This window comes from Pteropus medius, unplaced genomic scaffold (genome assembly GCF_902729225.1).
Source record: "Pteropus medius unplaced genomic scaffold, Ma_sr-lr_union100, whole genome shotgun sequence".
Classification (NCBI taxonomy): Eukaryota; Metazoa; Chordata; class Mammalia; order Chiroptera; family Pteropodidae; genus Pteropus; species Pteropus medius.
This window is the reverse complement of record NW_024349225.1, coordinates 15,176,238-15,190,016: the sequence shown is the minus strand read 5'-3', so window position 1 is coordinate 15,190,016 and position 13,779 is coordinate 15,176,238. Positions and strand designations below refer to the sequence as shown.

At 58.0% G+C, this 13,779-nt stretch overlaps 1 protein-coding gene across 2 annotated transcripts in view; it reads right to left on the bottom strand.

Moving 5' to 3' along the window:
* ILDR2 (immunoglobulin like domain containing receptor 2) overlaps positions 1-13,779 on the bottom strand; it is a 50,868-nt gene that overhangs the window by 36,694 nt on the left and 395 nt on the right. For both annotated transcript variants that reach the window (XM_039881549.1, XM_039881550.1), the window contains exons 2-3: positions 1,554-1,886; positions 622-741 (exon numbers count right to left, since the gene is read on the bottom strand). In XM_039881549.1, coding sequence (XP_039737483.1) covers positions 622-741; positions 1,554-1,886 — 453 coding nt within the window. The remainder of the gene's footprint in view (positions 1-621; positions 742-1,553; positions 1,887-13,779) is intronic.

Here is a 13,779-nt window from a genome sequence, read left to right as displayed (position 1 = left end):
CGAAAGAGGAAAAACAGCCAGAAGTAATGAGTTTTCATTTACGAAGAAATTAATACGGATCGGATAGACGTGCTTTGAGAATAACTCAGACACTTTTAGGTTTCGAGACATCTGCCTCCCCGGCGGACACCGGCACGTGCCTGCCTCTCTCCAGGACACTTTTCTTCAACTCCCCGGCACGTGGCCATCTTTCCTGTGCTTGTTCTAAGCGGAGGTGATGGATGGAAGGTTCCGGGCTCTCAGGAGATCCCGACTCACCAGGGAATTCCTCTCTCTCAGTGGTCTCTACCCTGCTTCAAGAACTAACTACGGCATTTTCTTCGACAATTAGCACATAGATAAGGAAAGCTTAGAGCAGGGAGAAATCAGGGTTACAGGTGCAAAGGGAAGGAGAGAAAGAAGGAAAGAATAAAAAACTCGGAAAGCAGAGGCAACACTGCGGCAACGCTGAACAGGGGGTCCCAGCCCCCCAGAAACGAGGTAGCAGAAGCACGGCTCTGTGCTTAAAGAGCGCCCTCGAACACCGGTTTGTCTGGGCAGGAAGGACCCAGCCGCTGCGCTGACCGCGGCTGACCGAGCAGCCCTCGGAGGTGGACGCGCATGCCGGTGGCTGTCGCTTACCCAACACCAGCAGCTCCACCGAGTCCTCGTTTTTGCCCTCCAGGTCGTCAGGGGTCGTGATGACGCAGTAGTAGAGTCCGCTGTCTCCCCACGCGAGTTTTCCAATTTGAAGGTCTGCATCTGATATCACGGAAAGAAGAGCTCAGTCCTTGCACCGGCCTCTGAGAGGGGCCCTGGCCGCGGTCCCCCCCGCTCTGTGTGCTGTTTCTTTACCTGGCTGGTGGCTGACAGGTGTTTGCCTTATCTAAACCAAACCTACCCAGGGACAAAAGCCAGCACCCCTGAGGCTAAAGACGGAGAGCAGCTCCGGGATCTGGTCCTGCTCCAGGGATGGAGAGCACAGCTTTGAGCCCAGCGGGCGGGCAGAGGCCCCTGACGGCCACTAAATTCCAGAATGACTCTGGACTCCCGGACGTGAGCTGGCTTCACAGGAGTTCTTCAAAGTTCAAATAATAAAATAGGTCACCTACGACTCTTTGGTCTTTTCTTGGCCAAGGCTTTAGGGAGCAGGGGAAAGGGCGGAGCTGGGGCTGAACCACCGGGGGCCTGGTGCGTGCCCAGCCCTGTAACTTCCCCGCATGCCCGCCTCTCCTGGCAAAGGGGCTCTGCTTCCCGAGTCTGGGAAAGGGCCAGGCAGGCCAAGGTCTAGGGTCTGGCCGAGGAGCCTCTTCCACCAGACCCTGCTTCTGTTCTGTTCAGGCTCAGAACCCTATTCCCCAGCTCACCTCTGTGTCTTAAGATAGTACCGCGCCCCCTCTCCTCCCCTCGCCATCTCATTAAAGCAACGTCCTAGGCCCCACGATGCTGCCATCTCCCCTCAGATCAAAGCCTCGAGGCCCTGAGGGCCGAGAGCCCGACGTCCCCTTGTGTCGGGGGGGGGATGGAAGCAGCGTCCCGCCCAGGCCCAGGGTTCAGAGCAGAGGTGTCGTTACCGTGCACGATCGTGATCTCTCTGCCCCTGTAGAAGTCTCCCAGGGTGACGGTCGAGCCCTGTTTCGAAGCGACCACTCGGACAGTCCTCCTGCTGTCCAGGCAGTCCAGGTAGGGGTCCCACTCCAGGTTCCTCTTGCTGAGAGCCTGGGCCCGGGGCGAGGGCATGCCCAAGGACTCCCCCATGCGATCCTGGCAGTAGGACTTGAACTTCCACTGCACGACCGCGGGCTGCTGGGAGGACGTGGAGAAGCGGCAGCGAAGCACGGTGGGCTGGAAGAGCATGGCCACCTTCTTCTTGTCGGGCGCCGTCACCTGCAGGCCGTCCGCCGCGGCTGCAAAACAGAACGCACAGGCCCCCGCGGCATCCACATCCTGGACCCCGCCGCACGCCGCATGGTCCCACCGCGTGGTCCCGCCTCCCCGCCCTCGCCGTCTCTCCCATCACTGCTCACGGCATCAGAATCCACCTCGGGCGCCTCGTCTGGAACCCGCCGTGACACCCAGGGCCCAGGCAGTCACCACGTCACGTCGCCGTGCCCTCTTAACGTCGTCAATAGTCCCTCCCTCTTCTTCAACCCCACGTTTTCAAGCCCCCCCGTTTCTCGCTTGTAACATCGCAGGAACCTGCCGCCTGGGCCCCCTGCCTGCGCTCGCCCACAGGTGGTCCCTTCTTGCTGTAGTTCAGGCGCTGTCCTTAAACTGACGACATGGCTCTCCATCTTAACACCCTCCGCTCATTTCCTGGGGCCTTCAGGACAAATCCCAACATTCTGGGCAAGGCATTTAAGACGCTCGGCCATCCAGTCCCTCTCGCGTGCTCGGCCTCACTCCCTGCAGCGCCTCTACTGGAGCCCTGACCTCCAAGGACACCAGTGTCCCCAAGTGGGATATGCTGGCTCACAGCGGTGGCCCCGGCACATGACGTTTCTTGCTTCCGGAATGCTTCTTCCCCGCTTCTGTCCCTGGGAAACGCCCACCTTTCAAAGCCCAGTTGAAAGGCTTTTTGCAAAGCCTTCTCTGACCAGTCGGCGCATTTGTCGCTTCCTACACCGGGCCATCAGCATCTCCCACGTTCTCCTCCAGACACGTATTACGATAATGTTGCACGTGTTCATTTCCATGCCCGCCGCCCCCATCAGACTGGTCGGGTCAGGAATGTGCTTCATCTTGCTGTCCTGGCTTGTGAAGCCCACAGGCACTCAACCGATATCTGATAAATGAGGACGATGAAGCCAGGAAGTATGACTCTAGGAGGAAGTGACTTCCCTTCCAGCCGGTGAAGAACCAGAGGGGACGAGAGATGAAGGGGAAGTGACGGCTTTGAGAGAAATGGAGAATTTCAGATCAAAAGCGGCCGACTTCGTTCAAAGGCTGGGAAGGGAAACCAGAAAAAGGCGGGGGGAAGGCGAGAAAGCGGACGAGATGTGTAAGCGGCAAAAAAGTCCAGTCTGAGGTTTGGTGTCCAAGGAAGTGAGGGAAGTTTCAGTGAAAAGACCAGCCTTGTGTTCGAGGTGCACAGGAACTCGATGGAAAGATCTAGAAGTTCCAAGTAAAGAAAACATGACTTCCTCAGGTGAATGGGAAAGTCAGGAGCTTCTAGTGTGATCGGAGGTTAGAAGCCAATGTAGAATTGTGATGAGGAGGCAGAGAAAAGGGAACGTGAACAGAAAGGCATCGTAAGGAGGTTCGGAGAAGGCCCCGGTTGCCTGCCAAGGCAGCTTCTAGAGTTTCACCTGGGATTGCAGGTGGACTTGAGGCGTGCGAAAGGACTGGTGTCCATGGGTGCCTCGTCCGTCATCACTGCCAGCGTTCACTGTGACATCCTGCAAAGCACACTCACAGCCCTGTCACACACTTATCTGGGTCTGTTTCTGGAGAAGCGCCCTTGACAGGACACGATTCTGTATCTGTACTCGGGTCTTCTGGTTCGCAGACCAGGGCCTCTGCGAAGGCACCTGGAGAAACTAGGCTCTAATTCCCACGAGGAGACAAGGGTTTCTGCTCCCTGCAGAACTGGGAAGTGAACGCAATGGGTACTTGCGACTTAGCGACTCTTAAGGTGTTTTGGACCGACCAGGCGTTCCGCAGCTACCTGTGGGGTACCTGAACGGAGGAGCAAATGAACGAACTTCTAGGACTCTGCAGAGGAAGTGGTTAAATGAGCCATACGTGGCATTTTATAGCAAAATGGCATCGGCGTCAAATCGATAGGGCTTTGGCTGTCATCCGGCCGATAGTGGCCGTGAGGCCTTAACGAGGCCTCTGGAGCCACCCCACTGGTAAAGCGAGCCTTGTAATTCTTACGGGGTTGTTAACCAACATTATGTCATCGGTCACCTGCAGAGCACTGTGACTGTGACTGGTAGAGGGTAGCTCTCAAATGCTACTCCGTCCTGCACCTCACGGCTGTCCACCGCCACGAGGTCTGACTACGGCGAGGTCTGACTATGGCCAGATGGCAGAGGTCAGCCCCATCCACGCACAAGTAATTCCCACCTGGAAGTTCACTGAAGAGCCGCGGTTCCCAGGGCCACTGCTTCCGTCCCTGCCACCGATTCAGCTAACGTGGAAACCACATGACCCAGCCTTTCTGGGATACATAAAACCAGCCACGGAGGCAGGTGCAGCACAGAAGTGTAAGGGGAGGGGGCGGCGGCTGGTTTTTTTGCGAGAGAGTTAAGTATGGGGGGTTTTGTTCAGTAGAAGATTACGAAGAATCATCCCCTTCTCAGCTCTGCTCTCTGTTAATGAGGCCGCCACTCGACCAAGCCCTTGGACCCCTTTAATTATTCATAGAGGTGACTCGGTGCTCAGCCTCTTCCGTGGCAGACACATAAACTCATGCCCCAAAGACTAAGGAATACGTTCTCAGAGACACCTGCCTTGTTACAGTGTGATAGGCAAGGTGTGGATTTCAGAGACGGTCCTAAATCAGAATCCCAGCTGCACGACGGAGGCGCATCCGTCAACGCTTGCGAGGCTCCGTTTTCTCACTGGTGAGACCCGGATAGCAGTAACTTCCTCACGGGGTTGTGTGAGGGTGGCATGAGGTTTTACCCTAAGCACCTGGATAGCGTGGTATGCAGTAAGCACTCGATAAATGTAGCTGTTACCACTGCTGTCAAGGACAGTCGGTTGACCTCTGAGCAGCTCTGAGCCTGGAGCCAGGTGCGCACAGATGTCGGTACGGGACGCTGTGTGGAATGGCCGGTGGCGGGACCGCACAGGGACGCCAGGCTGGGCAACGAGGAGTTCAAGGGCACAGCTCCCCGCGCACGCTCATCACCTTGCAAGCACGCGTGCACCGCCTGGAAGCCAGAAACGGGCGGTAGCCCTGCGTGTGTGCACACGCACAGCCAGCCTGCACACGCAGATCTAACCGGAGACCGGAATCCGAGCTGAGGGTGGAGCCGGGTAGCTGGAGAGGATGGGGCGAGGACTCCCACGGGAGTATCAGCGTGTCGGATCTCAGGGTGACGAGTGACGAGTTCGAGAGGAAGCTGACCACGCCAATCCCCGCTTCGGCTCCGGGAGCTTCCGACTGCAGGGCGAATGCCGCCTCTGTCCCACACCTGCCTGGCCAGGTCTGCGGGGGCCCCACTCCCACTGCGGGCAGGGGTCTGGAGCTGTGCTTTGGCCCCAACCCCGGCTCGGGCCCCCAATGCCCCCCCCACCAGCACCCCTTCCCCTCAGCCTGCCCCCCTGGTGTGGTATCCCCACCCATTTGCCCCGCTAGGCCTGGAGCCTCACGCTGAGCTCCAGCCTGCGCCCTGCGCCCTGGTGCCAGCCCCGCTCCCGAGGCTTAGGGATTGTTCCCTGTACCCCTCACCGTGATGGACCCAAATCTGAACCTGTGATGCTGCCACCTGCCCCTCCCCCGGCTTTAAAAAGTGCCTCTCATGGGACCCCCACGCCTACCCCCAGATTGGGCCCCTCAGAGACAGGAGCTAACTGGGGGGAGGAAGAAGGCTGGCGGCCCCCGCGCACACGGAGGGCTGGGCTGGGGCCGAGTCAGTCCTCAGCTCGGGCTCTTACTCGTCCTTCGTTCCGTTTCACCTCTCGTCAAGATGCCAAAAACTTGGTATTTCTTATGCTGCAGTCTATACAGGCTAAGAAGGTCACCTTTGAATGCCAGGTAAACAAACGAGGGACTCTCAGCCTCTTCGGGGTGTTCGTCAGTGCGTCCAGTCTGGGAAATCTTACTTCCGTGGCCCCGACCGCCAGCAACTCCCTCAGGCCTCGTCTGCGTGATTAACTTCGGATCGATTAAGGGGCGTCAGATTAAGCACGTCTAAAGCTCACTCACCTCCTCCTCGCCTCCCGCCTCGGCAACTGCTCGTGAGCTGGCCCTTCCTCTCTGCCCGCTCTCTGCCAGTCTAGCCACATCCTCCTGCCTCACGGCAGTCACGACGCTGACAATTTCCTCCGTCCCTGGCCACGTCGGTCGGTAAGTCTGTCCTTCGCTCAGCTTTGACTCTTCTCTATGCCCCCGTCACCCCCTTACATCGGCTTTCTCTTCCTGCTACCACGTAATAGTTACGAAGTGCTGCCTGCATGTCAGAAGTTGGGTCAAGCGCTATTCGTGTAGTATCTTAATGAATTCTCTCCAAAAACACAGTAAAGTCGGTATTATTCTCATACCCGTTTTATAGATGAAGAAACTGGTTCTCAGAGAACGTACGTATCTTCCCAACATCTCAGAGTTCGCAGGTGACAGTCAGCTGTGAGCCCAGGCTGACTGGCTCCGAAGCTCTGTAACCATCACAGCACACGGGTCCCCGTCACCACCTGGGTTTTATAGCAGCCTCCCCAGTGGGCCCCTTGTGTCCATGGGCTCACTCACACGAGCGAGCACGTGCTGGCACGAGGGGACAGCTGGGGCTCTGAGTCCAGCCACTGGTGACGCCATAGGGGACTGCCGTTTCAAAGCTCTGACAGAGAAATTTACACGGCGCAGAAAGAATCTGTGTTTCTTCCTGCAAACTAAAGAATTCCAGAAAACGAGAGAGACCGCTTTGGGAAGACAAAAAAGAAGCGGAGTGAGGTGAGGGGTCATACCCTCTAGAACACGTGTGGAAAAATTAGGATTTACGACCAAAGAAGCACCAGACGGCACGTCGAAGATTACAGGTGTTTTTCTTCATCCGCAAAGGAGGGAGTTGTCACTGGGACCACCAGCCCTTTCCGTTCTGATCTGGACCCCTCGTATGCCTGAAAACTGCCCCCGACCAATTCAAGTTCAATCAAAAACATGTTTTAAAACACTGCGCTAAGTTCCGGGAAAATAGGTTTAAAAGACCAGTTCCTGATCTTGAGAAATTCAATAGAATTTCAATTCGGTTTCTAACTCTCAGGTCCCCGAGGGCAGGGACCAGGGTTTGGTTGACATGTGTCCCCAGTGTACAGCGCAGCCACCAAATGTAGCTGCAGCTCACATCATGTGGGCTGCACCGGCCAGTGAAGGAACAAATGACAGAGTGAGTCCGAAGGGCCTTTCTTAGCAAGTGGTCCCCGTGCAGAGAAAGGACTCTGGCCAGTATCCAGGAGAGTAGAGGGATGAGTGACAGCTCAGAGCAGCCCCCGTCTCACCGGGGGTCCCTAGTCACCAGGCCAGGGAAGATCAGCTCCCGGCGCGGACAGCGCCTCCCCGGATGTGGCAAAATAAGGTCCTGCCCCAGTTCTCAAGTCGAAAAAGGATTCTAGACACGGAGAACTGTGTTCTGCGGAGAACAACAAAAGCGGTATCTGAAGCGATGCTGTTCTTATTTTAGCACTTAAATTTTTTTCAAAGCAAGTTCCTTTTCCCCGCGAGTCGTAAGCTGTTCCTGCCAGCATCTCCGCGAGGCGGATCTATAAGCACAGCCCCATTTTAGAGACACAAAGGCTGCTCCAAAAGGTCACAGGAAATCATCACTGCTAGGGACGGGCGTCTTTAGAAATTGTGTCTACAGCTCACCCACCCCTTAACTCTTGAAGTCCCGCAAGTGGGATCCGACCTCGGAATCGCCCGTTCCCCGGCACAGCCCGGCCCTCGGACGCCTGAGGTTTCTCTGTGACAGCACAGATCTCCCTCTCCCTGCCTTCGGATGTTCTTGAAGAAAGTCGTCTTTGGTCTTCACACTTTTAACACGTCCCAGTTTCTGAAGACGTCGTTCTAGGGGCAGGTGATGGGCAGGTTCTCTGAGTGTCAGAGGTGAGTAAGGAGGTGTCCAGTATCCCCCCAGGTTTGACCCACGTCCAGACGAGGAGAGAAACCTTGCGCGTCCATTGATGGCCTCGTCGGGGTGGGAGCAAAGCACTGGCTCGAGGTTCAGAGGCCAAGAAAACACGGCTTGACTCTCCCCGCCCCCCAGAACAGGAACCATTCATCTTTTTCGTAGCTGTGAGTTAAAAATAGAATCGAAAGGCTTTACAAAGGACCGTGGACATGCCCTCGGTGTTTGTCTAGTCTCTGAGCCTGGTCCTACGGCCTCCCGTTGGCTCTGCGAGTTAGCCGGCTTCCTCCCGATAAATCCCTTTCCTGCCTAACGGGGCCAGGATCTGTTTCTCTTGTTGGCTCCCTGATTGCGTGATTCATTTCAGGGTTGGGGTGACCAGCCGTGCCACGTGAAAACCGTGACGGGCAGCAGCACCCCCTTTCCCACGGAGTCGCGGGAAAGGCCAGCGCTGCCCCTGCCCGGGCGGGCTTTGCTCACGGCCTGGCTGTCATCTGTGGCCAGTACACACGTGTCCCATGTGTCCTCCGAGCCCTGTGTCCGTGTCCTCTGCCGCCTCTGTGCCAATGGGAGCCGGAAGGGTCTCTCCTTTGCGCCTGACTTGCCTCAGGCCCGCTGACCCACCTGCTCCACAGGGACCGAAGCCCTGCTACAGAGGCCGGTCTCTACTCATAGGACAGGAGTGCCCTGGAAGCTGTCCTGGTTCCCAGGCGTGGGTCAGACTTCTGGGGTGGAGCGGCCATGTGCACAGAGAAAACTGTGAGAAAGCCTTGTCAGCCTTCTTCAGCTCGTCTGTGTTCCAGTCTAGGCCTCTCACCTGCACTCCAGACCTGAGCACACGGCCGCATCCTCCATCCGGACGTTACACAAGCTCCTCGGACCCATCGCTACACAGGTGGAGACGCTAACCAAGCCCTAGTGGCACTTCCAGGTTTTCATCGAGCTAGCCAGGTGCTGCATCCCCTAACCTCTCCTGCAGGTGACTGTGGTCACGTGGCTAGGTCAGGACCGGGTACGTAAGGAAGCCAGGTGTGCGATGTTGGGGTCCCCTCTAAAGATGAGCTGCTCGCCCTGGTCCTCTGCGCGAGGAGGGCCAGTGCGGGACCCAGCTGGACGCCAGGGTTCTGGTTCCGAGCTCCACTCCCTGCAGGCCTCGGACGCTGCAGGAGAACAGGGAGGCAGCACCTTCTCATCCCATCCATGCTTCGGGCCCACAAAGAACCCTAGCCGTCCAGAATGCCTTCTCTCACTTTCAGGGAGCCAAAAACCTATCCTGAAGACTGAGACCTTAAGCATACATGTGCCAGAGCCCCATCCTGTGTGGCTCCCGGGTCCACAGCGCCAGCCCCTCGTCCCCGATGGGCCCTGACGTGTCAGCGGTACCTGCTGTCACCGGGTCACACCCTCTGCTCTCCCGTGCCTCGTTCCCTCGTCTCTTCTTTCTCGCTTTCCCTGTGGCATTTCCCCGAGTCCCATGAACCCTGGGCCTCACTACTCACCGGCCCATAACAGACACCGCACCCTGTGTGCTCACTCAAATCAGGGGGTCCAGTCGGGCAACCTGACTCAGAAAAAGAATGTTTCCCTTGGATTCGGGCCCTTGAAACAAGAATTCATGTTAAGTCAGTGACACTGTTTCTTATGCTCTTGGTCAATAAGCTACCCTGGTCTTAGACGAGTCACCACTGAGCCTTGGTCTTCTCAAGTCGAGGTAGGTAATATCAGCCGTTCTTGGAAGGATCAGAGGGATGATGTGAATGAAAGCCACTTAACACATACGAACGCATTATGGCGTGTCAATGAGCGAGAACAACAATCACGTGCTACCTCTCTTTTTATTTCTGATGGGGGGCGGGGGAGAGGCATAAAAGCTAAAATAGTTGGAGGAGCGAAGAGGCGAGAGGTTCCTGGAACACGACGCTGAGACCAGAGGGGACACTCCAGGGCCACGCAGGGTTCATCCCGCTGGGTCAGAGCGCTCGCTTTGCACTACCCGCCCCAGCCTGACCACACGCCACCGTTCCGTGTGGACCCCGTCCTGTCCACAGAGCACTGCACCCCCCCCTCCTCTGAGAGGCCTGGCCAGAGCCGCCCTCCCTGCTGGCGTTCCCATGCCAACCATTCGCCGCCAGGGAGAGGCTGCGGAAAACGGCTCCCGGTGGCTCTTCGCTGGGCGGATGGATTATAAAGGAAAAATGAACCTGTCGCTCTTTAGTGTTGATTTCCAACTCGTTCCAATTGGGAAAAAGTTCAGAACTGTGGAATCTTAGAGCCGACGCTGACCTCAGAGGTCCTCTCATCCAGCGGATCATGAGACCCGCGTCCCCTGGCACCGGCCAGGTCCCCTCCCACGAAGCCAGTCCCGGGCCCGACGCCGCTAACGCCGAACGGGGCGCGAGCCTCACACCGCTGGCCTGGCACGGAGCTGACCTAGGGCTGCTCGCGCTCGTCCCCAGGTCTGTGTGGCTGGCAGCTGGCAGGATCCTGGGAGTCGACGATCTACCGGGTGTTGGGGGTACGGACACAGGCCCCCGCCCTAATCCAGAGAGAAGCATCCGGGCTGGGGGCGGGGGGCAGTGGGGAGAGCTGTGAGAAAGTGTGGGAAGATATTCGGGTGTGAATAAGGTCTCTGCCACGGGGGAAAGTAGAACGAGGGGGGGAGGGAAATCGAGAGGCACACCCGACCGGAAAGGGGGTCAGGAAGCTGGTGACAGTGGTCTCTAAAGCGACTCTTCCTTATCCAGGGCTGGTAACGTTTTAACTCTCTGTCCCCAAGCCTGTCCTCGCACAGTCATCAGGCGTCCACCTGGATGCAAACCAGACCAGGTGACACCCGTCCTGGACACCTCCGTTCCCTGGGTCCGGAGCCCGCCGGGGGCTCCCCACAGCCCCCAGCGCCCTGCTCCATCATCGCCTCCGCACGGGCCGCGCCACACCTGTGCGTTCACAGCTGCACCGCAGGTGTCCCCGCCACCAGGCCGTGAGCGAGCGCCCGAGGGCCGCGGCGGCGCCTCCTTCATCTCTTGACCCTACACGATGCCCACCCGTGCACGAGCGAGTGTCTAGCGGGCATCTCCCCTGGGGGGCCGTCTCGGCCGCTGCACCGGACCCCAGGTTTGGGCGGCACGTGCCTCTCGGCCCTCATCCTAGACCGTTACCTCTGCGTCAGAGTTACCCTAAACCCGTTTGAGTCACTGACTCGAGGGCCGTGTCTTCTCTCTGGATTCTCAGCATCAGTCACAATACTCAGCTACACGGGAGGGTTAGCACGCGCCGCGGAGGAAGGGGTTCCAAAGGGGATGCCACTATGCGAGACCCGGGAGTCCCCAAGGACACACACCGCCCGCTCTCAGAGCGCGTCCCTTCCTGGCGTCCCACGGCTCTGGCCTTTCTCACAGCCCCGAGGCCGGGAGAGGGTGACGGGCCATCCACTCGGGGACAAAGACGGAGCGAGCCCTCCTGCCAGTCTCACTGCTAGGTGGCACCTGTTGCTAAAAGAGCAGCTGGTGAGCATTTTGTTTCATTCAAAACAACAACAGCGGCGATCACGGGAAGCAGCATCGCAACGACAATGAGAAACCGTCAGGCTAAATCCAGAGACAGAGACCCGGAATCTTAGCAACGGAAGCCAGGGAAGGAGCTGCTGGAGCCTGCGAGGGGGACGCTCAGGCGCTGATTAGAAACTGCGCAGCCCGCAGTTGGGAGGAACAAGGGAGGGGAGGAGGGAGGACGAGAAGGGGGGGGGCGGAGGGAGGGAGAGCGAACGTTTTTCTCCTGGCTCTCTGACTCATTTTTTAATCTGTCCTCTTCTTTCTCCCTCCCTCTCTCCCACCCCCTCAGGAGAGAATTCATTGATTGGGCCGGACTAAAATTTCTCACCACTCTCTCGTGGTTCCTCCGTTAAAGGTGAGTCTGAACCCGTGGCATCCTTGACTGCTTCCCTCTCCTCCCTCCTCCTTTCCAGCCGCCATTGTTAGAGCTTCTACTTTGTTTGGTGAGAGCAGCTTGTCCGGCGCCCCAGCGACAACGGACAGTTGGGATGGGTGAGGGGCGAAGCAGAAGCTGGGGGCAGGGGCCGCCAGCCACAGGTCAGTGGGACCCAGGAACCAGCCTCACCTGCAGAGCACAGAAGCCCAGCCACCTGACAGCTGATGGCCCTGATCACTAACCTGTTGCCTGCTCTCAGCAGGGGTGGCCTCTCCAGGTGCAGATGGAAGAAGGCACAGACAAAGCGGCACCACCCCTCAAAACAACCAAGCAAAACCCCCCCACAACAAAAAACCCAGAGAGGCAGCTGAGGACAGCGCCAGCCGGGCTGGCCCTGGGTTTCAGAGGACCGAGCTGAGGTCCCTGCTCCATCCCACCTCGGCTGTGGGCTTAGCACCTCAGTGGGCCTCCATTCCTACAAAGTGAGGGACGAACTAGGTCGCCTGTGGTCCCTGCCAGTGATGCGATTCCATTTCAACAGAAGCTGTGAGCCATCCACCGAGGGCTGTAGGCTCCTTCTGCTCCCACTCCCTGCAAATCCCTAGAGGCCTGACTCAGGGACCCTCCCCCAGAGGCCTGGCTGACTTCGGGGAGGCCGTGACACAGGCTCAAGGCCAAAGTTCCCCTGGCGTGTGATAACTGAGAAGAAGCAAACTAAGGACATTCAGAATGCATGAGGGTGGAAGCGGCAGGCACCGCGAGGCCGGGGGAGCGGGCGGCGGCCTGGATCCGCCAAACCCTGAAATTAGAGATGATTCATATTTGAATAATGTGGGAGGCATGAACTCAGAGCAGCCAAGAGGAGAGGCTAACTCTGCTGAGCCCCCCACAACCTAAACCCGGCAGGGGGCAAGAGCCAGTTAGGGCCCTCCCTTTGGAAGAGGAAAAAAACCCTATTCTGAAGCTGAAGGAGAAGGGCTTTTGCCTTCTTAGATGCATCTTACCCTCCTTCAGTGACGCCTCAGATGGTTTAAACTTCCTCCCGTCTTCCTGCTGGCTCGATTTTCCCAGACCTTCTGGTTCGTGCCCCCGGAGGGGACGGAACTTTGTTTTGGGGTGCTATTTCCCGTTTCCTCTCCTGCCCTTCACTGCCCCATCCTGTCCTCGCAAACTGTGTGATCCCTTGTGCCTTTCCTCCCTCACTCAGTCCCCTCAATCACTGTCTCGGGGTGCGTCCAAACTACCCAGACCTTCCCTAACACCCTCGCCCCAAGCCCGCAACTCTGTGAACCCCTCAGTGCTGGCCACCTGCCCCTCGACCCTGCAAACTGTCGCGTGGGGATACTGTCTTAGGAACGAGGACCTTCCCAGACCCCGGGTGAGGAGAAAGTTCAGATAAAAGGACAGCAAACACGGAGGACCCAGCGACAGGAAGTGGCCCGAAGGCTGGGAGGAGCCCTACCTTCTGAATCTCTGCAAATTACCTTTATTCGGGGGGAGGGAAACCTGTTTATCGGCGGGAGGAGGAAGGGTCTTCTCTAACTATGGGACCACTCCCCACATGGTACCAAGGGACAGCAGGGTCCTAAACTCCACAACCAGTCCAGCCTCCATCCACCTCCCTCCTCGCCTCGGCTCTCCTGCTCCCCGAGAATGTCCCTGGGTCCCCAGGCTTCTCCAGGGAAGGAATTAAGGAGACACCCCTCCACCGCCACCTCCAGAAAGCCGGTTCCCTTAATTAATCAGTCTCCCGCGAGCCCCCGTTTGGTCCAGCTCGGCTTCTCCCAGCCTTACAAAGTCAGGTTCAAACGAGAAAGAACGGTTGCGAGGCTGGGGTAACGCACGTTCCAAAGAACAGGCCGACGTCTCCAGGGGCTCAGACACCTGCATCTGCCCGTCTCACCTGTAACCGGGCTTCTGCCCCGTCCCCCACGCGTCGCCCTGACACACACACACACACACACACACACACACACACACACACACACACACGGCGCGGCCCCTCCCCCACTTCCCAGCAGCCTGCTAAGCAGCTCTAGGCACAACCGGGCCGTGGGGGTGGCGCGGGGTGGGCGCGGGGCGG